Source organism: Lathamus discolor, chromosome Z, assembly GCF_037157495.1.
Source record: "Lathamus discolor isolate bLatDis1 chromosome Z, bLatDis1.hap1, whole genome shotgun sequence".
Classification (NCBI taxonomy): domain Eukaryota; kingdom Metazoa; phylum Chordata; class Aves; order Psittaciformes; family Psittacidae; genus Lathamus; species Lathamus discolor.
In genome coordinates, this window is record NC_088909.1 from 83,577,184 (window position 1) to 83,599,233 (window position 22,050).

Consider the following 22,050-nt stretch of genomic DNA (forward strand, 5'->3'; position numbering starts at 1 on the left):
GGCTTTATTAACAGCACCCAGAAAATTATAACAAAACCTAAAATGTGTTAGACCGGGAGAAACTAAGCAGGTGGAAACAAAAACCCACTTCATGGTGGGAATTCAGTTGTGACACACAAACTATTCCGCAAGATGTCAAGACATGCTTTGTGGACAGGACCTTGGTTTTGTGTCTGAGTGACCACAGCTGTAAGCACGTTCTGACATCTACGAAGAGATGAGATGAGTCCCTGCAGGATCTAGCTATCCTTTGAATATTTTTCATCAAGGATTAAAAGGCAGAATAGTAACCTTGATGCCGCCACTGCTTTGCAAAGGTGGTTTGTCTAGGCCTGTCTCAACTCTGAAGAGTGGAAAAAAGAAAAAGAGAGTTGAGGGGAGGAATAATGTCTGACAATTCACACAGAGGGTGCACTGAGGAACCCAGAGGTCCATTAAAAAATAAAGTACTCTTGCCATTAGTGTCCCAGCTATCAGCTTAAGAGGTCTGATGTCATAGCCACAGGCTCAGTGTGGTTATTTCAAATCTTTGTGCTCGCCCACTACCTCCCTCCCCAGGGAATAGGGTTATTTTTTTGTCAGAAACATTCTTCAGTAGCTGGAGGCAATGATGCATATCGTTTGAAGGTAGAATTGGGAGTGGGTGACAGTGCTGTTCAGAAGTAGGGGAGAAAATAGTTTTAAATTACACTCCAGGCTGTTGGGAGGAGCAGGAGTGAATGCTCCCTTTACAGCAGGAATGGCTGGAGTGGTTAGCTGTGGTAAAGATGTCAGAGTGCTCTTCATTCTACTCCCCACATATCTGCTTTCTTGCAGACATGCTAGCACAGTACGAACATCTTGTAGAAGTGCTGGCATGCCCCAGTGGAGCATAAAAATTGGGGTTGTGTTCAACCACTGTTATAAGGCAGTGTCCATGGAGTTTGTGTAGGGATGTTGTAGCTTCTCTATGACTTTGCTGCCTTTTTTATTTTGTATTTTATTTTTTTGTCTATTTCAATTTTTTGTCTAGAATCTTGATTTGTAGCACTGCCTGCAGTTACTCTGTTACATGTGACACTAGTCTCCAAAGCAAGTTTTCAAATTTGCAAGTGAGAAATGATATGAAGAGCATGGGAATAGTGGTGAGATAGGACTCAATCTAAATCAAAATGCCAGCCAGGAAACGCAGACTATTTGATAGAGCAGCATAAGATACTTGAGAGAAAAAAGAGGAAGAATTATTAAGCCTTAGTTTCGTTTGTATTGCACTGATTTTGGAATTGTATTTTAATCTGTTTAAGATGGACAACAGAGGTGACTACCTATTGAAAATTCGGTTACTACCATCTGTAGAAGATTTTTTTTTTTTATTTTAGTTTTTGACACAAAAATACTGTTCATCTCACCTGAAATGATACTCAGCATTAGGGATTGTGCAATCTTACCAAGTTTTCCGTGATTTAGTACTTTAGCAGATGAGTCAGATTAATAAAAGGCAATTGTTTTCTATGAAAAACTTCGATTGATTTTGTAGTTCACTGCTTCCATTGATTCTGTTTGAAATGCAAATAATGGCAGAAACGATGATAGGCCAACAGCTGCAGCTGTGAAACATGGCACTCGCTCCAAATGTAAATGTGGCACACAGGGACTAAGCCCCAGTCCCTGTGGCCTGGAGGGGTTTTGCCAGGAATAAAGCAAGCAAGCGCTCCCAGGAGCTAGGGAGCTAAGCTGGAAGGAGTGCTGAAAGGAAACCAAAAGTAGAATTTTGGTATCTTTCAGTAAAAATAAAGATTGCAAAGCTCTTCAAAGATTTTAGTTAAGCATATTTTAATTGAAAATACCTTTTCAATAAAATTCATGTTCTCTTCAAATGTGGTTTTCCTTAATGATTTCTCATATATAAGTGAAATATTTCAAATCTTATGTTCATTTTTCTGACCTCACAATTTTCAAACTGAACATGGTGGAACAATTCAGTTCCATTTAAAAAATATGACCAGAAAAGCATTGTTGTGTTTTCCAGGCACTGTAAAACTATTATCAGGGACACTGATTCTTACAAAGCCTTTCTGTCCTCAGTCTGTTCAGGGAGCGGGGTGAAGGAGGAAGGTCTGCACAGCTGAGGTATGGGCACTTATTCAGGTTGTAAGCAGCAGTGACAGCCATGTCCTGATATGCTGGACTGCCCACCTCCAATCTACTAGGGAAACTGCAGCCAGAAGATGTCTTAGACACATGTACTCCCTCCATGCACCTAATAGGAGCAGTACGTGCTGCTTTTGTGTTACTTGTTTGTATTGCATGTTTGTGTCATTTCACATACTTCTCACAAGATGTTTTGCTCCTGAAAATCACAGGAAAAAAAAAAGACAAAGGAGATATAGGACAAGTGGAGAAAGGGACAAGTGAAGAAAGGAGGAAGGTTTTACAATTAATTAGCACAAACATTCAAAATTTTGTGATGCTGGTGGTGCAAAGGAAATCAAATTCCATGGTGCAAGGTGAGAGGCCAGCTCAGCCTCATTGTAAGGTAAAAAAGCCAAATCTTCCCAGGGGATCTGATTTCCTACTGCTTTCCTCTTTCCTTCTGAGGCACCAGGAACTGCAAATAGCCAGCACTGTATTTGTCCAGTGAAGACAGATCCTTGCAAGCTGCCGGACTGCACCTGAGTGGTGGCAATTCCTCTGACTGGTGTTCAGATCTTGGTTTTACAAAAGGAAAGAGGCAGACTCTGGTATTAAGCTTTTCAGAGGCAGAATTAAGATCTTTCATGGTTTGGAAAGGTCTAGAATTTATTGCAGTACAAACTGCGAAGGTGTGCTGCAATCCGTAATTGAAAGGAACCTATTGTTCAATGCATTATCTGATGCTAAGACAATAGATACTTTCCTTAGAGGTTAGAATTACAGTGCTGTAGTAACTGTGAGTATGTATGTGGGTATAGACTAGCACATATATAATAAGTCTGACAATGGTAGGGTGACAAGTGCTCAGATATTTGGAGTGGATAGCGAAAGTGGGCATATTAGCGTTGGCCTGTATCAACTTTTACAGAAATGAGAATGAAGCACTGTCTTATAGGCATGTTGGTATATAGGAATGCTAGCATACAGAAGTGGCGGTAAAGAAATTCTGATACAGGATGGACCGAACTGTATCACTGTAATTAAAGCTTCAAGTCAGACCTACTAACTGATTTTATGCTCATGAATATATTCTTCTCCCAAATATAGTTTGCAAATACAGCTGATGTAGCTTGAAAACTGACACATACTCTGAAGATATAAATGAACCCTTGATATTTTTAAGAACTGTCTGGTCTGACTTAATTGAATGTTATGAAGTGCTTCTGAGAGCTTCATTCATTAAATGAAATATTATAATGCCAGATGAATCCATAGTATCTCTAAGCAAATCATGAAAGCAATTTTTAGCATTCAAAGGAGTGTGGCATGGGATATTTTATAAATATGTTGAAATGACAGCAAACATGCTATGACTTGATGATACATCCATAAAATGTAAGTCCACATGCTTTGATCTGAGGGAACAGCAGAGATGTGTTTACAGTTGCATATCAACAGCTAATATTTGCTAACAACAAATAGATTAAATCTGTATACAGGGAGAGCTGTGCCAAAGAACTTGTGTTATTGTTTTATAGCAACCAAGCCAAAGACAGTTTCCAAATGAATGTTCCAGTTTCCATGGGATTCTTTGACTTTTTCTTTTTTTTTTTTTTTTTTTCATTCTTTGGCATATAGAAAAGGAAATATTTCTCTCAATTGTAGCTATTATTATGAGTGTTTTATTGATGAACATGTGAAATATTAGTGTCATGGTCAAATATTCATACCAGACAATGTGCTTAGAATTTGATTGGACTCTAGCCCATGCTTTGTTGTCTTCTAAGTTAAAAACAAAAGCACATCACAGTATTTGGGGAAAACAGGGCAAAGGAGATCTGTTGGAAATTAGGAATCTTACTGAGACCTTCAAGCTAGGAAGTAAGGGATGCTAGGAAGGGGAGTAGAGATGTTGTTTCAAAATCTAAATCTGATTTATTCCTACCCCGTTAGTGGTTTCCTAAAGCACTGGAAAACATGGTTCTGACCCACCAGGTTTTTTCCTGGAAGTGGTGGGAAAGCAAATTTACCCACCTTGGCAAATCTCTCTGGTGTCAGACAAACCCAGTGACCATCCTTTGCAGAGGATAGGTCCTAAAACTGGGATGCAATGTCACAGATCCTCAGTTTGAACAATCTTGAGGTAGTGACAAGGCCCTCTCATGTCTGGGTGATACTTGTTCTTTTTGAGGGTGACTGTGGTTTCTACCGAGCCCCCCCCCGAACCACCCCCCTTGCCTTGCACATCAGTAAATGTGTCTTCCTCTGTTTCTCTCCTTCAATTGAGAGTAAGTGCTGAATGTTCCCAGCAGTGTAGTCTCAGTGTAAGGATAAACCTATATGTTTTTCTTTTGGTCTTCCTTAGCTATGTGCAAAGAATAAATAACCTCTGTATGTAAAGATGCAATCACCCCATACCTGCCAGTAGCCACACCCAGTTTTTCCTGAAACGTTCATAAAAAATTAATTGCTTTTGCCCAATGACCTAGTAAAAATTGAGCACCAGAATATGGGATTCAACTGACACTCCTAGGCTTCTGTGGGGAAAGCCACTGCAACCAACAGCTCTTGTTGTGGGTGTTTATTTTTTCCAGGTGCCTAAAAATCTATTTCAGTGTTGTGTTGTACCACTTCTGTTTCAAATGAGGAAGGTACATGGTTCTTGAGATTTGGTGAGATTTTCATCAGTCTAGCTGGGACAGTGTAGTAATGAGGAGCGTGGGATGCAGAGCTCATCCTGTGTGGGCTACAAGTTGAGTAAGAGAGTAATTTTATGTATCAACTGAAAATTACAGAAAACCCCAAAACTATGCAATGACTGTTCATGGAAGAGGAGGTTTCCAGAAATCATCTCTAAGTTAAGAAATGCAGGCAATACAGAATGCACTTTTTCTTAGAAGAACACAGTGAAATCTCACCTTTTGTGCAAAGGTGATGTTGCCTTGCTTCCTGCTACATGTGCAGACCTGGTGCATACTGTTTACTGTAAGACAGATGTGGCTTGAGGTATATGCAACCTGAATTTGTACAGCACTTGATGGTCCTAATGCTACTTTTGGACTTGACTTTCTTGATTTACCATGTACATGTCTGTTCTTAGACAACATACAACATTACACTGTCGTATCTGAATCAGGAAAATATTTTTCTCTTGATATTTCCAGGTGTCTTCTTCAGGATATCTTGGAGTAGGCCTCCTCTTGTGTTAGCTTGTTCAAGGGCATGCTGTTAAGGATTATTGAGATATTTAGGGGGTCTTGCCAAATGCTATAGAATTCCCACTTTTGCCGCAGATTCTGCAGAATTTTGGGGGCAAAAATTCCCTACAGGAATTTTTGGGACTAACTAGACCAAAATGAAGATGTTGGTTGTTGAGAAATGATTTATACTTACAAAATTGCGACAAAATATTTCTTTATCTACTGAATTTACCACAATCCCTCATTCTCATTTATGTGAGGGCTGAGATTTTTTTCCCTGTTATCCAGATTTTCTGCATAACACCTTCTTTTAAGAAAGTCCCAGTACCTGGTGGTTTTCTGTTTGTTTTTTTTGTTTGCTTGTTTTCTGGCTCTTGTGTTCTCCAATTGTTTTATCTTGGGGAAACACAGCATGAAGATAATTTCAACAGTATGACCCTTGGGGCTACACGTAAAAGCCTTCCTACTTGAGGTCTTCCAGAGTATGTTTCCAGGAGCAATCAGTGCACAAAGCATGGAGCCTGCTGGGGATAGGGTCCACAGACTTGAAGGGGCCATCTTTATAAATGAGAGTGGATTGGTTCTCTTAATAATCTGAAATGTTCTAGATCCCATGATTTAAACAGAAACTTTACATCTATAGGATCCACCCAGTATTGCTCAGAAGCTACCACTTGCAATAAATTATCGGTGTCAATCATAATGAAATTCCCAGATGGAGTATAGATAGAAGACATCTTTTAAATCTTACAAAATAAAAGTACCATACATTTCTTTCTTCAGTGTTTCCATTTTAATTGCAGCCCTCACTTCTCAATGTCCATATTGACTCATCAGCTCTATTAATAATATTCTGCCACATATCTCTACAATTCAGTTTTGAGATATGTCAGTGCACTTTCTCTAACTGTCTGTCAGGTCTCCTCTTGGCAATCTATTGCTGGAGGCTACTTGGTGTCAATTGCTGAAAGTAACTAGAAAAAGAAATTTGTTTAAAAAATGTTGATCACCATTCTCCTTGGAGGCAAGCCAGAGGAATTAATTCTAGTACTGAGCCTAGTGTGAAAAAGTCTCTTAAGTTTGATTTTTGTAAATTTCTAGATTTCAGATGGTATTTTTTTTCCACAGCACAATGAAATCTGTATGATAAAACCAGCTTTAATTTTTCAGTTTTTGCCAGCAAACAGTTGCTTAGTGATTGGTGGCCTTTCTGTTCAAATCTACAATAAAACTGATTTGTCGGTTAGGTCACTAGCTGGTTTAAGTCAACATGACTCTGCTGATTTAATTGCTATGCACCAAGTCAACCTAGTTAAAAATATTTCTGTATATTTAAGAATAGCATGGACAGCTTCTATAGACAAGACAATGCTGACTGATAAAAGAGACAGCTCATGTGGTTTTCTATTTACTAGTTTATCTTTTGCAGGTGTCCTTATTTTCTCTGATTGCAGTCTTAAATTAAAATCAACCCTGCAGCAATTTTACATTTGGAAAGTACTAGGTGGAGCTGATCATTATGATAACTCAAGAAGACAAGCCTGTTTGAAAAGCGTCACAATATATTCATTCCTAACTAAACACCTTTGTATTTGAATTCATGATGCTTAACAAAAAAAAAAAAAAAAAAATTAAGGATTTGTGTAGTTAAAAATTAATTAAAAATACCCTATTGTTGAGTTACAAATCCTCAAACTGAAAATAAAAACACATGTTGTTCTCAGTGGGGGAGAAAGTGTCAGGAGATAGATTCATAGCAGCTTACAGACTAATCTTCTAAGCAGAGCCTGGTCTGTGCATGTGTTATAGAAACAGCTTTCCAGTTACAGGGCACCATGTGGTCACCTATGGTTGATTTAAGAAGCAAACACTGCCACAAATGCTATTAGTAGTGTGTAATGAGATTAACTCCCCATAGTACTTGCAATATCCTTGAGGTTTTTCCCTGAAGCAGCACAGGGCTGATCACCACCTCTTAAACAATAAAGAGTTTAATCTTTCATTGTAGTATGCACATAACTCTCATCGGTATTAATAGGAGTTAAGCATGCACATGAAAGAAAGAATGGACCTTAAAGTTTAAGTAATCATGGTATGCTAAAGTTTTCTCACAATTTCACAAAGGACCAGGCCAAAATTGTATTGACTATTACCACTGGGAGACATTAAGTATTTCCAGAGATTTGTATTTTAAAGGCATAAAGGGTGATTAGAGGTTCCAAAATAACAATGAAGATTTATGAAAAGGTAAGAAGGCTTAGCTGTAAGAGGCAGAACCTGAGACAGAGCTCATATTTAATTAAATGTTTTTCCTTTCCATGACAGGGTGAGCTTTTTCTTTAGTACTGTGTACCGAGCATTGTGGTGAACTGTCTGGGAGTTTGGTGGATGTTTATTTCATTGGAGACGACAGAGTTCTCCGCATCAGGAGGAAATGATTTAACTATACAAATCTGCATGTGCAGGTGCAAATTCTGTGCCCTCCTTCAAAAACTTGCTGTGGTTGTGTAAGCGGAAAGGATCTTCCCATTGTGGGTCAGCAGAAGTAACCGTCTGCTCCTCAACTGAGAGGCTGCCTGAACTATTTCTGGGGGCACCTGTGTCTTCCATGGACAATGCCTGGAAGTATGAAAAGGCATCAGAAATGGTAACTCAAACACTTGAAGATCAAAACAGGTGCTTTCAGAACTACATCTGTTTATCTCTTAATTTTCCATACAGAAACTGGTGCAGGGAGAGTGTCCAGGGCGAGTAAACAAACAAAAAAGAGAATAATCCAAGCTAGACTCTTGATTGGCCTCTGGAGTCTGCCCACTTCATTATTTGGAGGACCAGCTTTTGCTTTCACTCTTGCTGGTCCATTGATTGCTGATATCCAAGCCCTTTGACTTTTGTTGCTGAGTAATTTTTTTTTCTTGGATCAGTGGACATGAGCTATCACTGTTTGTTCTTCATACATTGTTTTTTGATACTACAGTTTCCACCACTAAATAGGGTAAAGCTTTGTTACATTTCAGCATTTAAATATTAAAAAACATCAACTTTTTGAGATAATATTTGGATATGAATGTGTATTTCCTGAAGACACTTTTCATTTCTTCCCTCTCTTCCTATTTTCCTGTTTTGACGTATTTATTATAGAAAAAATTGACTTTTTCAGTCTCATAATGTAGTCACATTGGTTGTACTTAAGCGCATCATCAGAAAATTAAAGGCCAAAGACTGGGGGGACTATTTATGGCTTGTTTTAATTCCAGAAATGAATCTTCCCTTTGTGTTGAAACATCTAGCTGGCAGGTGCGCCTTCTCATTTTCTTCTTTATAAAACCTGTAATTAATTAATAGTACTTGCTTGTATTGCATGCAGAGGCAATTGATTTCATATTACATTTGCAGTTTGCATCACGGTGGAGAATTACACACATCCAGTAAAGAATCAGAGGATGAAGGTGTTTTCAGGTTTTCAAGTGATTTGCTCTTGGCAGAGCAAGATCTCTGTCTTCAGGCAGAACAATTGCTCTGCTCTTTCAGACGGGGAAAGCAGTTGCTGCTAGGATAGGACAAGGAATTCACATCCAGAAATTGATTAGCAACACTGCTTATTGTCATGGCTTTTTTCACTGACTATACGTAAAGCAAAATAAAAGCTTTGGGCAAGTTGTCCCATGGAGCTGGGAAGCCAGATGGTTGCCAGGGGAAAAGCTTAAACCTAGTTCTCATTAAAGGCTTGCAAATAGAGCATCGTGTTAGCTTTTGCAGTGGTTGCAGAGGCTCGGGGATATTCTGCAGCTGGTACATTAGTTGATAGCAATAATACGCTTAACAGAATGACAAGTTTCTAAACCACACAAAAGTAAACCCAAATACTAAAAAATTCAACTTTTCCACTGTAATACAGCTGTTATTATTGTGTGATTTGTTCGGGAAACAGTAATAAAGCTGTGACGTTATTTGTGAAAGAACTTCACAGTGTTTGAAATTCGAGGTAGATCATGTTTAAGACATTATTTTGGTAAACAACTAGGAATTTTTATGTATGTATGTATATATATATATATGAAAAATAAATGTTACAGTGCAACTATCAAGGATAGGTTATAAACTGTGGGTTTTTTCCACAAGAAAACTTATTCATTACCAGACTGTATGAAGATTCAACCTTAAATAATTTTATATCCAGCAAAATTGTCTAACCTGCAGTGCAAGGCTCCCTGCATCAGCCCTTCATGCTTGCAAACAGATCTGTCGTTCATTATTCATAGGCTGCCAAGACAGTGAAATCCTCCTCTGATTTGAACTAGGAGGAAGGATAAAAATTATATATAAACTGAGAAACTTTAATAAATACATGTCAAAGAAAATGTGCTCGAGGAAAAGAATGCATTCCCCATGTGTGAAACTCTCGTAGGTTGTATTGACTTGTCTGACTTCTGACAAAAATGGCAGATGAAGTTAAAAGTAAGTTGCATAAGCAGTAGTGACCTCAAGATCAGAAATATCTCCCAGAGGATTTTAACTGGGGCTTTGTTTCTACTTCAGCTGCCACAGTGATGAAAACCCACTAGCAGGTAGGCTGTGGCAGATTGGAAACTTTAACAGAGACTTTTTGATATTATCAAAATCGAGAGACTTGCTCCTGAAAGGAGGGAGTAAAACACTAAAAATGCATTCAAGTAGTGATGTCTTTGAAATAAAAAGGCATACTACGGAAATATTTTTTCCTGAAATAGTCACTGCAGTATTTATCCCTTTGTTACACATTTTGCATTTACATCAGCTTTTCCCTGATGATGCTTTGCTCCACTTGCCATATGAAGGTGGAAGCTGTGGTGAAGTGCAAGGAAGCATCTGCACAGTGTGCTGCAGAGAAAAGAAAAAACCTCTGAGCAACCTTCAGAGTCTGCTCTTGAGTCAGGATGGTGATTGCAGAATGGTACAGCCAACACTGCAGCACAGGAAAGTAAAATAAAAAGATGTAAAAAAGGAAGTTTTAGCAATGGCAACATTTGAAAAGGAGTAAAGTACATTTAACGGAGGTTGCTTTTGTTTTTCTTTCAAACACAGGAATGATCTTGGCTACTTGCTTAAATTCCATTAAGAACAAACATGATGCTGATGTTCCCTATCTTCTTTTCAACATCAGATATTTATAATCATAGAATCATAGAATAGTTAGGGTTGAAAAGGACCTTAAGATTATCAAGTTCCAACCCCCTGTCATGGGCAGGAACACCTCACACTAAACCATGTTGCCCAAGGCTCTGTCCAACCTGGCTTTGAACACAGGGATGAAAATTTACCACCTGTTTGGGCAGCCTATGCCCAGTGCCTCACCACCCTCAGAGTAAAGAACTTCCATGTATCTAATCTGAGCTTCGCCTGTTTAAGCCCATTACCCCTTCTCCTGTTGCTACAGTACATGATGAAGAGTCCCTCCCCAGCATCCTTATAGGCCCCCTCCAGATACTGAAAGGCTGCTATGAGGTCTCCACGCAGCCTTCTCTTCTCCAGGCTGAACAGCCCCAACTTTCTCAGCCTGTCTTCATACAGGAGGTGCTCCAGTCCCTGATCATCCTCGTGGCCCTCCTCTGGACTTGTTCCAGCAGTTCCATGTCCTTTTTATGTTGAGGACACCAGAACTGCACACAATACTCCAGGTGAGGTCTCACGAGAGCAGAGCAGAGGGGCAGGATCACCTCCTTCGACCTGCTGGTCACGCTCCTTTTGATGCAGCCCAGGATACGGTTGGCTTTCTGGGCTGCGAGCGCGCACTGCAGCCGGCTCATGTTCATTTTCTCATCAACCAACACCCCCAGGTCCTTCTCCGCAGGGCTGCTTTGAATCTCTTCTTTGCCCAGTCTGTAGCTGTGCCTGGGATTGTCCCGACCTATGTACAGGACCTTGCACTTGGCTTGGTTGAACTTCATGAGGTTGGTACTTGCCCACATCTCAACTGTTTCAATGTCCCTGTGTGTGACATCCCTTCCCTCCAGTGTGGTGACGTGGGAAACTTGTTGAGGGCGCACCCAATCCCACTGTCCATGTATCCAACAAAGATGTTGAACAGGATTCGTCCCAACACTGACCCCTGAGGGACACCACTCATTACCCATCTCCAGCTGGACTTTGAGCTGTTGGCCACAACTCTGCGTGCGGCCATCCAGCCAGTTCTTTATCCACTGAGTGGTCCACCTATCAAATTGATGTCTCTCCAATTTAGAGACAAGGATGTTGTGTGGGACGGTGTCGAAAGCTTTGCACAAGTCCAGGTAGATGATGTCTGTAGCTCTTCCCTTTTCCATCAGTTCTGTAGTCACATCATAGAACACCACAAAGTAAACAGAAAACCTTTTCTATTCCTCACTGATCTCAGTGGCAGTTTTCCTATGGAATGCACTTGGATTTGAGTTAGAAACTGTCATTTAATGCAGACTGACACAATCGTATTTTGTTGTAATTAAGATCAAAACAAATCTGATATTTGTTTTCCATAAAAAGCAGCCCTTGGAAGAAGTCCCAAGCACTTTTCCCTTGATGCACAAATTTGCTTAGCATCTCTAACAGCCCAGTAAATGGTTTTGTTTGTAATGTGAATATACTTGGCACTTGGTATAGCAAAGGAACACTGAAGCTTCTAACTCATCTTGTGAATTACGGTACATGGTAGTGTTCGATAAAGAGTGGACTGTGAGTAATAAGCCACAGACGTATTGAGAAAGAAGCAGTATTTTTTCCAAATAAGATTGTGTTTGGCTATTTGACAGTTAACACTGAGTTAGGATGTGAAAGAGATTCCTTTTCTTCTGTGCGAAGTTAAAATACCACATTGTGGGGACTATTGCAAACAAATTATAGCGAGAAATGGTCTGTTCTGTTCATGATTAGTTTCTGGGTCTGAGGTGTTTTCCAGTGGTAAAAGGAAAAATTTCTTTCTCTCTAAACAGAAAATTCTTTCTGGAAGGGCTAAGGTTGTGCAGCTCTCTTACTTTTTCCTGGTTAGTAACACTCCCAAACGCAGGCTCAGACGAGGACTTCCACTGACCTTCAGGACTGATGAGTCAGCTCTGCATCACTGCAGTCTCCCGTTGTTTGTGCCTGTTGGCTGCCATTTTCTATGCAGTACCAGGGCAATGTGCTGTGCAGATGAAAATTAAAGCTCCAGGTCCATGGATCAGTTCTGCAGTGTATCATACAGATGCCCTTGCCATTTTCTATGCATTTAAGACTTAAGGGTAGGCAAGAGGTTAATGTGAGACAATGAGAAGATTAAAGCCTAAACATACAGGTCTGACCATAGTATACACAACATCGATTTGCTAACTTGCTGTTAACAGCTTTTGAAGATTACTACTTGTAACAGAGATGTGTAACTCAAGACGAGTGCTTACAGTGAGTCTCATATTTGCCTACTTGCTTGTCTTAAGTTTATGAAATACAAAAACTAAGAGAGGAAAAGATTAAGTTGCTTTGCTTTTGCCTATATAGGACAAATTTCTATGATTTTTTAAATAGCCAGGCAAGTGGTTTATAGAAGAACTTTAGCTCTGGGAAGCAGTCAAAAGAAACAATAACCCATTATCCATTGCTTTTTAAGTATTCAGTGTTTTTTAATGCACAACACAGTGATCTACCTTTCACAACAAAAAGGTTGTGTAGCTGCAGCATTCTGTTTGGTCTCTAAAGATTCAGGTATATGTTTCTGTATGACCTTGGATATTGTTTCCCTGTTTCTATTTATGGGGTTAAAACCTTTTCACACCTTTCACATGTGTTCTAAAGATAAACTTCATTGTGAAAGTAGTTGTTCAGAGACCACAGTGTACGCAGAGTTTTAATCTATAAAACCAATATGTGGAAATGTTCCTAAACAAGATTTAAAATAGCATTTGAGGAAGCCATTCATAATTACGAATATTTTGAAGGAAGATCCTAAGTTTGTTTGTGGGTTTTTTTTTTTTTAATATATGGAGCATTAGCAAGTGCTACATATTGCCTTGAAAATAATGGAAAAGATTATACAATTTATATAAAAAGGTTTTAAGGGCAAAACAATTGAAGGATAAGACATATAGGCACATACGAATATTTCCATATTGATGAGTGCAGCAGTCTTCTAGCTTTCTCTGAAGCCTGTTATTTCAAGGTTGGAAGGGTGAATCCTGAGGGAGATGGTGACTTTGGGTGAATAATTATAGGGGAAAGCCCATGTCAGACACTGGGGTGTCCCATGGGGACAAGGATGGGGTGTTGGCTTCTCAAACCCACACTGACTTACAGCCATGCTATTGAGCAAGGCATGATGGCCCTCTAGTAAACAGCCATCACTCTTCCATCTCTTTCTGACCAGATATTAAATTGCTCTGCTCTATCAACACATTTTTGGGTTTGGTTTTTTTTTTTTTATTTACTTCCTATAACTCCTGCAACAGGAAATCAAATCTTAGTGCAGGGTAATAAAGCTGCACTCACCTGTCTGCAATGTGTAATTCCAGCTGTGCCAGTTCAGATTTATGTCCTTTGTTTGCCACCCACTCACTGAAATTGCAGTGCTGCCAAACAGCGACAGACAAGGCTTCTGGGATTTGAGCTTGGTCTACCATGTGGATTGCAAACGACACAGGTCAAGAAAAGACAGAAACAGCAGAGTTCAGGGACAGGCATGCCTGACTACAGCAACAATTAGGCATCAAATGGGAAAGCAAAGACTGCTGCCAGGGACCCACTATCTGCACAGCAACTGGTTAGGATATTGGGTAGTTCCCCCAAAAGTATGAAATCTTAGGTATTGGGAATAATTGATTATAGCAGGATGGATGAGGAAGGTTGGTTTTCTGATCAAAGAAGTATTCCAGTAATTAAAGACACTAACTCACTTCAAGAAGAGGCTTGACTTTTCCCTGTTGGTAGTGAATTTTAATTCTCAATACCAGTAACTTGTAGCTGAACTCATTGAACAGATCGGTGCTGTTGTGTGACTGCTACATGTATTTTTTACTTAAGCCAAGTCAAGGGTGAACCCATTTGTCAGAAGCATTGGATTCCACTGTTGTTGCAAGTTGAGTACATAAACAGCAGGTGTCTTCTTGTTCCGTTTGATTTTATTGAGGACTTCAGCAATCTTAGATTAACTTTCACTCCTGTCCAGAGTCTCAGTGAAATTGATAAGAAAATCCCTGGGGTACTTTGTTCAGTTTTTGTGGCATATCTGCTTTTTCTGGAGACAAACCTATTTCAGTAGGCATTAAAATACAGCATACAAACTTTCATTGTCAGTGTGCTTCAGACTGATTTGCTTCAACTTTTTTTTCAGAGTATTTTTTTTAGGACTGCTTTGTTCTGAAGAGATTTGCAATACTTTATCAGTCTTTCAGAGAGCCCTGAAATTGTAAAACATCAAGAATTAGGCAAAAACTATTGTTTCTGAAGGTGAGGAGTGACAGCTGAGGGTAATAATTTGCCCCTGTCAGTAACAGATGGGAGTGAAAGGCCAGCAGTTTGTTTCCATTTGATAAATGGCTGTGTTTTGAAAACAAATTAGATGTCACATGAAGTTGGCAAATAGTGCAAGAAATCAATATTTAGTGTGAAAAGTTGATACCATTAATCTATTGATAAACAGGGTGTGTGGAAACATGATTTAATGCCTTAAATTTACCTCAGGAGATTTGAATGGAATGGGTCAACAGAGGGGCGAAGTCCCCTATGAATACCTGTAGTTCTTGCAGCAGCTCCTAGCACACTCTGTTCATAAGCCTGCCAGTATTAGAGATTAAAGTTTGAGGCAGAAAATATGAATTCAGCTATGAATATTCATGCAGACAGGTCAGCTTGCTTTCCCTCACAGTCCTGAGCAACAATTAGTTGACTGGGTTAGTGTACAATAAATAGAGGTTGAGTCTTGCAGTTACTGTCCAGGCTGCATCATTATCTTCTGTTTAGCCTTCCACTTTCAGGGCTCTCTTATTACCTGGAAGTAGAAACTCAAACGAGACCTGACAGATAGGAACTTGTCCAACAGCTGAAATGAAATATATGCAAGCCTTATTTCATTAAATAAACGTGAGCTTAAAAATCCTAAATTACAACATGCACAACATTGCCTCTCAGGACTTGTAGTTAATAAATTTTTTCAAGTCAAATGTGAGTAGGAAAAACATTTAACAATCACCAGGCTGCAGCTGAAGCATATGAAACTTGAATATGAATTCCATTTATGAAAGGAGAAGATAAAACACAGATTTATGCCTCCTGCAGCGTCACAACACAGTTCAGTATTTCAGCAGATCAGATGCAAGAAAGATTAATCTAACTTTGAGACATAATTCTTATAAAAAACATCTAACATTAGATATGAATTTGAACTAACCATTGTGTTCAGAGGAGGCAGGTTTAAATAGTCACAAGTAAAACAGTAACTCCTTGCAGTCAGTGTCACTCTTTCAAATCTTTGTCCCCATCAGAGGGCTCAGCAATGTTAGTAGAGCTGACTTTTTCTTCACAGCTGTCACACTAACTCAGCATCCTAGTAGGTATATGGATTTTATTTTCACCCAGAAATGTGTAAAGTACTCTATTATTTGTACATATATGAGAGTTCTTGCTGGAAAAATGACTATATCTTCCTTGCACCCAGCTTAGATTTAAGAAGTCATTGGGCTGAATTAAGCACCGGAGGCAGTGAATCTGTCTTCTCTGACGTAAATGGAGTTATGCCTGTGTTACGCACTCTGCATCGTGTCAGCTATTTAGAAGACTGACTGATCAGCCTCTGCAGCTGCTGGCATCACTTTCAGGGCTTTCTAGAAGAGGTTTTCTGAAGTTCAGCGCTTGTAGTTCAGTGCCTGATCATTATACAGCCATTTCTCCATCAAGTCTGCAAATAATTTTCTTCTTACTTGCAGATAAAGAACTGCAGATTCTTACATAAGAATTTGCTTTGGCAACTCCGTAAAACTCACTACCTTGTTTAATGCTGTACTCTTGCCTATTTGTCCAGCTTGTAGTTTATGTCAAGGAAACTTAATGTTCTCTGGTGGCCCTGTCTCAACAGAGAAGGTGAAGGGGATGGAGTGCTCCTTATCATTTATGCAAGATTTCTTCAGATAATTGATAATCTGTAAAAGTGAATCCTGATCCTTTCTCCTTGGTCTGGAATCATTGTAATTTAGTGCCTCCAGGTTGACAGTGGGGAGGTCTGGGGGCTGGTCACAATTATAGCATCATTTGACAACTTATGCCTGTTGATCTTTGTGTTGAAAACAAGGAAAAATAGATTTATTTGGTAAGTATAAGAAATAGCAACCATCAAATAATCACTAATCCAGAACTCCGGATTCTCTGTTGATAACATCAGTAACCCTGCTGAACACAAGGTTAACATGTCTGTTTTGGAAGATAAATCTTAAGTCCCCACTTGAAAAAGTAGGTGAAACAATTAGGAGTTTGAAATTATCTAAAATTTATGGGTTATTTCATTACTGTTGGCTAGGCAAAAAGCCCCCTTTTTTTTTCCCGAAAGAAAAAATGCTTTCCTTTGCCATTACATTTTGTGTTTGCGTAAATGTAACATAAACATTGTTAAAAGTGGGCCCCATGATCATGCTGCTTGATTGGCTTGTAAAGATCAACTATGTAAATTAGAAGTCTGTTCAGTCACTTCCCTAGGAAATGTTAGTAACACCATCCCCATCTTAATAGTACTACTATAACTGCCATTGATATTTGGCTGAGTTGTGGAGCAATAGTATCCTATGGCCATAGGAACTCAGATGATACATATGGAAATTTCCCTTTAAGCAATTGTCATACACTGTTTACTTCTCCTCTCTGCTCTGGTTCTGAATCAAACAGCTGCAAAAACTCTTTATTCATATCTGGTTTTACTGTAAAGCTTTACTTAATAAAATCAAGTATGTGCAGATATTTGATTTCTTCCAGACAAGATTAATATTCTTTTCTGGAAGTCTTTAGGTGAGACTTTGACTTGCTTTCTAGAATCAGTAAGCAGGTAAAACCTGTTCACCCAGCCACTTCTGTGCAACCTGGACGTTTCTTCATTCCTTCCTTCCTCTGACACTCTCAGAAGTATCTTGTCAAATGTGTACTGATGGGCTGCAAAAATCCAGTAAAGTCAATATAAAGTAACCACGGATCTTCTACACAAGTCTCAGATTCTCCCTCTCCACCTGTAATTTAGTTAGTCACAGTCTTTTTCCAGTTTGTGAAATGCTGTCGCTGGTTTCTGCTCTCACACTCTGACAGTTTGCGTGTTTGATAAAACTGTTCCCATGGGAGACTTCCCTTCACTGTATCGGAGTGTCTCAAGGGATCACGGGGGGCAGTAAGCCTGTGTCATTCTTACAAAACTGTACATAATTTTTTTAAAGATGCATGTTTTTATTTCCCAAGTAGTGACATGGGATATCAACGGTTTGCAGGTGTCAGCAGCCATGTTGTTGATATCAGCAAGTAGCCATAAACTTCTCCAGTTTCACATGGGGTGGGAGCCCTCATAGTGACTCACCCTTGCGAGCACCAGGTCCCCCCAAGCTGTGTGATAAGCAGTAACACATGCTGATGCTGATGCTGAGGCATCAAAGAGGGAGGCAGTCACACATGCAGCTCTGAGCAAGCGCAGTGTATAGGGTGCAGACCTCTATGCTTGCCCCTGGAAATCAGTCTCAAGGTGCATGAAGCCATGCACCTTGAGACTGGCTGGGTGTCTGACTCATGGGTGAATAGGATGTAAGTGACCACCGCTGGTGCTGGTCAGCAGGAGGTGCAACTCCTCAGGTCAAATCTCTTGCTGCTACACACCTTGGAGCAGCTTAAGTGAAATCCAAAGTGGGTGCTTCAAAGTGGACACAGCATCTTTGTCGAGCTTGCATGTGGCTAATTGCATTTCTTTTTTACCTGTGTTTAATGTGTTAATGTCTAATCATGTATGAAGCTTAGTCTGGCCTGAAGCAAAATGTGTGCTCTCTGTCACCAAATGTTAAGGGAGAAATCTCTGTGGAAACTAAAGGGTGGCAATTTCTTTTGTTTCCTTACCAAGGGTAAAGACTAGATTCAATAAACTCTGCCTAATCTCTTGAGGGAAATCTGCAGAATAACTAAAATATCAGATCACAGAGCATCTTCTAAAGGAGTCTGTGGTAACAGAACCATCTGGATGCTTTATTGAATGTAGCCTTATATATGCATTCCTGTTAGGCAAGGAAGCAGAGCTACAAAAAATAAATTGAATTACAGATGATAATGCCAGAACTGGAAGCTGCAGTGGGAGACCTGCCCTCCTCCCCGTTTGTAATAGACAGTCTTTCTCCTTCTTTCAATGCAGTATATATAACAAGAAAAAAAAAAAAAAGATGTTAAGAAAATTGTGTTTCTTAAAACAAATTAGATTATTACATACAAGTCTCTGGGCACTGTCATGCATAAAAGAGTAACCGACAACCCCATCTCACGTTTTACTTGAGAACATTTAGGGTTTTTTTCCTTCTCCTTCATTTTCTATCAATTGATTCTAAGCTCTTAATATAAATGCAGACCTTCCCCAGAGCAACAGCAAAGGACACAGCACACAGTGAGGTTAGTGGGCAAGGAGGAGGAAGGCAGGAAGGGTGCAGGCAGGGCAAGGAGGAGGGCATCGCTGGTGCAGGCAGGCTCACTGCTGGGGCAGCACCCAGGCGGTGTGGGAAAGGCTGGCTGCCCACCCTCTCAGGCTGCCCCAGCCGCCTGGTGCTCCCAGGAATGCAGAGATCCTTTCAGCGTGCCTGTTCTCAGCTTTGTCATTTTATGTTTCTTTTACAGGGGAGTATTTTGAAGCTGGCAAATAGGTGACTTGTTCTGTGTCCCTTGTGCGTCCCTTTAAGCGTAATTATTTATTTTAATTAGTTAATATGGCACCGAGTGGTTTGCTCAGAAGGGACAGCTCTTATGGTTTTTTTGTTCTAATTACCAGTCTGGATTTCTGAATGACAGTGTGGCTGCTAATTAATCTCACTGCAGTTCTCACAGAAAGAGACCCCGATAAGAACTTGCCAATTTACATAAGAAAAAAAAAATGTCAAGGGTTCTGTTGTGTTTTCCTGGCATCCACTCCCAGTCAGATGAATATCACTATTAAATACGGAGACAGACTGCTAAGTATGAAAGCCAGTGGGCTGCGAGGCTGCACCAGTCTTGTCCAGACGTTATTCATTCAGGAACTAGCTGTTATTTGTACACCCGTTCACTCTTGTTGCCTAACATTGCTTGCCACGGTTTTTGTAAGCAGGAGGAAGATGAAGCAGGGCAGCATGGCAAGTGTCTGACCACCATCACACACAATTTCTCACAGCATCCTCATGTCAATCGGTATTAACTGAGGGCTGAAAGGGGAGTTTTGGCAGGGTGGGTCCTGGCTATCACCTGGTTTGTCTGGTGCGGCCAGGGACCTGAGTTCTGCATGGGGTATGCTTGGTTCAGGAGCACAACCACAGTGTATGACATGGAGCACAGAGTGTCATGCGGGATGGCACTGGTTGTGGTGGGCAGCAAGGACACCCTGGGCTCCTTTGCTTGTCTCACAGATTGTGCTCATCAGCCATAGTGGCAGAGCAGTATAGAGCCCAAATATTCACTTTGCTTCTTGCCAGGGAAGCGTGCAGCACATTTCCTGCTGCTGCAGCTAAGCCACTGATAGTTGCTGGAAAATCTCAGTTAAAGTCACCTGGGCATGTTACAGGACTGTGTAATCTCAGCTATATCTGTGGTGTATATATGTGAAAATACAGGGCCAGATGCTCGGCTGGTGATGGTTACTCCAGTCCCTGGCCACACCAGCTCTGTGAGACCACGGTGAGTTACAGGGACTCCCCCAGCCAGGAGGAAGAAACAGGGCTTGGTGCAGTTGCCAGTTGGTTTTCATTACCTTGAATTTCCCATAGTGGTGTTTCTGGCTCACAGGACCACAAGACACAGGTGTTTCTGAAGACATAAGCTGTACAGCAGCTGTGGTGGCCAGCGTGCAAAGCTCTGGGCGACCAGAGAGCCATCACAGAACAGGATGTACAACAAGCTCATGGGAAGTACTGGTTTAAACCATACTGGTCGAATTACATTTCTTTACTTGTTTTTTCCTTTCTCTTTGTTCTTGCAGGTCAGAAGATTCTTCACCACAGAAGTGATGTCTTAGAAACTGTAGTCCTGATCAATCCCTCAGATGAAGCAGTTAGTACTGAGGTAAGTCAGAAATATTAATTGCATGGGTCGTAAAAAATCCATGGAGTGGACAGGATCAGAGCAGAGAAAGAGATGTATTCTTGGGTATCAGTTACTGCCTTGCAGCTTCGTGACTGGCAAACCCCAATACGTCTTTCAGAGTCTTAGCAGAGTAAAAGTAGGTCCTGACTGTGGATGAAAGAACATGTTTGGAGCAAAAGCCGCAAAAAACGTCAGTCACCCTTAGATTTTCTCCCTGTTTTTCCAGACTCCTGACAAAACGTCAGAGGCATAGGACAGAAACACAACTCTGATCTCAGTATTCATTATTTCATAGTGCACCAAATTCCCTTCTTAAGTGAAAGCAGTTGTAGTGAAACTGTATCTACTTTTCTTCTATTCCTTTATTGTTTGGTAGCTTGGGATGCCTATTTTACACATGAAGAAAGTTCCTGAAAGTACCCTGAGACAAATTTAGGTCTTTAAGAAGAATTATCAGCTATGTGGTGATGATTCTAGGTTGATCTATCTGTCCTTCAAAAAGCATGTGGCATGATCGACAGACTCTGGAGAGTACTCAGAAGAGGTATTCCATATGAATTCCTTATGAACTCACTAGAGTTCATTAGAGTAGAGTCAAAGAAAGGGGCACATAGCTCAAAAACAAAATTGACAGATTTAGCTAGTGAGACTGAAGGTTGAAAGAACAGGGATAATTGCATTGCCAGCCTGTGCTGGAGAGCACTGTCATAGTACCATTTCTGTTGGGAAATGAAGCAGCTGTGCTTGTAGTACATAATGAAAAATCTATTTTGTTACCAGCCTTCAGTGATGGTTGAAAAATAAAAGAAAGGAAGAAGTACTCTGAAATGAAATTTCTGCAGTTGTTTAAGTTGGAATAAGTAATTCACCTTAGTTAATGGCAGCTTATTTACTAAAAAAACCCCTATGCTTGAAAATCTCTTATAAGCCTTTAGAGGTACTTGATGAGGAGCAGCTGGATAGCACCTCTTAATAGACTCAGACATTCAGAGTAAAAAGCTGCGATGTGATTGTGTGGAGGAGGGAAGAGCCAAAAGAACAGACAAAGTAGGGAAATCAATTTTCTCTTGCTGTTGTTGCTGTTGCTTGTCATACCTTTGATGGATGACCATATAGAACAGCACAGTATGAGGCCCATTAATGACTTCTTTACTCTTTGGGCTCTGGAAGATGTTTGGCTAGGTTACTGTTAATCTCCTCTTGCTAGACTGTGGGAGGCAATCTTTTCTTCACCTTCATCTGGCCAAACTGGTTACAGCCAGAAGTTACAAGCTGAGATTTACCTTGGCTGGCTAAGTGAGATGCTAACTGAACACAAGCCAGAAAAAGACTGTAAGAAAGAGGCAGAAGAATTAAATTGGAGGTTGGAATGTCCCTGCCCATGGCAGAGTGGTTGGAACTACATGATCTTAAGGTCCTCTCCAACTCTAACTATTCTATGATTCTAATAGTCATGCTTTGCTCATTATGGCAAATATAAAACTTAGTTTCA

At 40.2% G+C, this 22,050-nt stretch overlaps 1 protein-coding gene across 1 annotated transcript in view; it reads left to right on the forward strand.

Moving 5' to 3' along the window:
* Positions 1–22,050, forward strand: part of MAP1B (microtubule associated protein 1B) — a 68,561-nt gene that overhangs the window by 25,309 nt on the left and 21,202 nt on the right. The window contains exon 3 of the mRNA XM_065662543.1: positions 20,455–20,537. Coding sequence (XP_065518615.1) covers positions 20,455–20,537 — 83 coding nt within the window. The remainder of the gene's footprint in view (positions 1–20,454; positions 20,538–22,050) is intronic.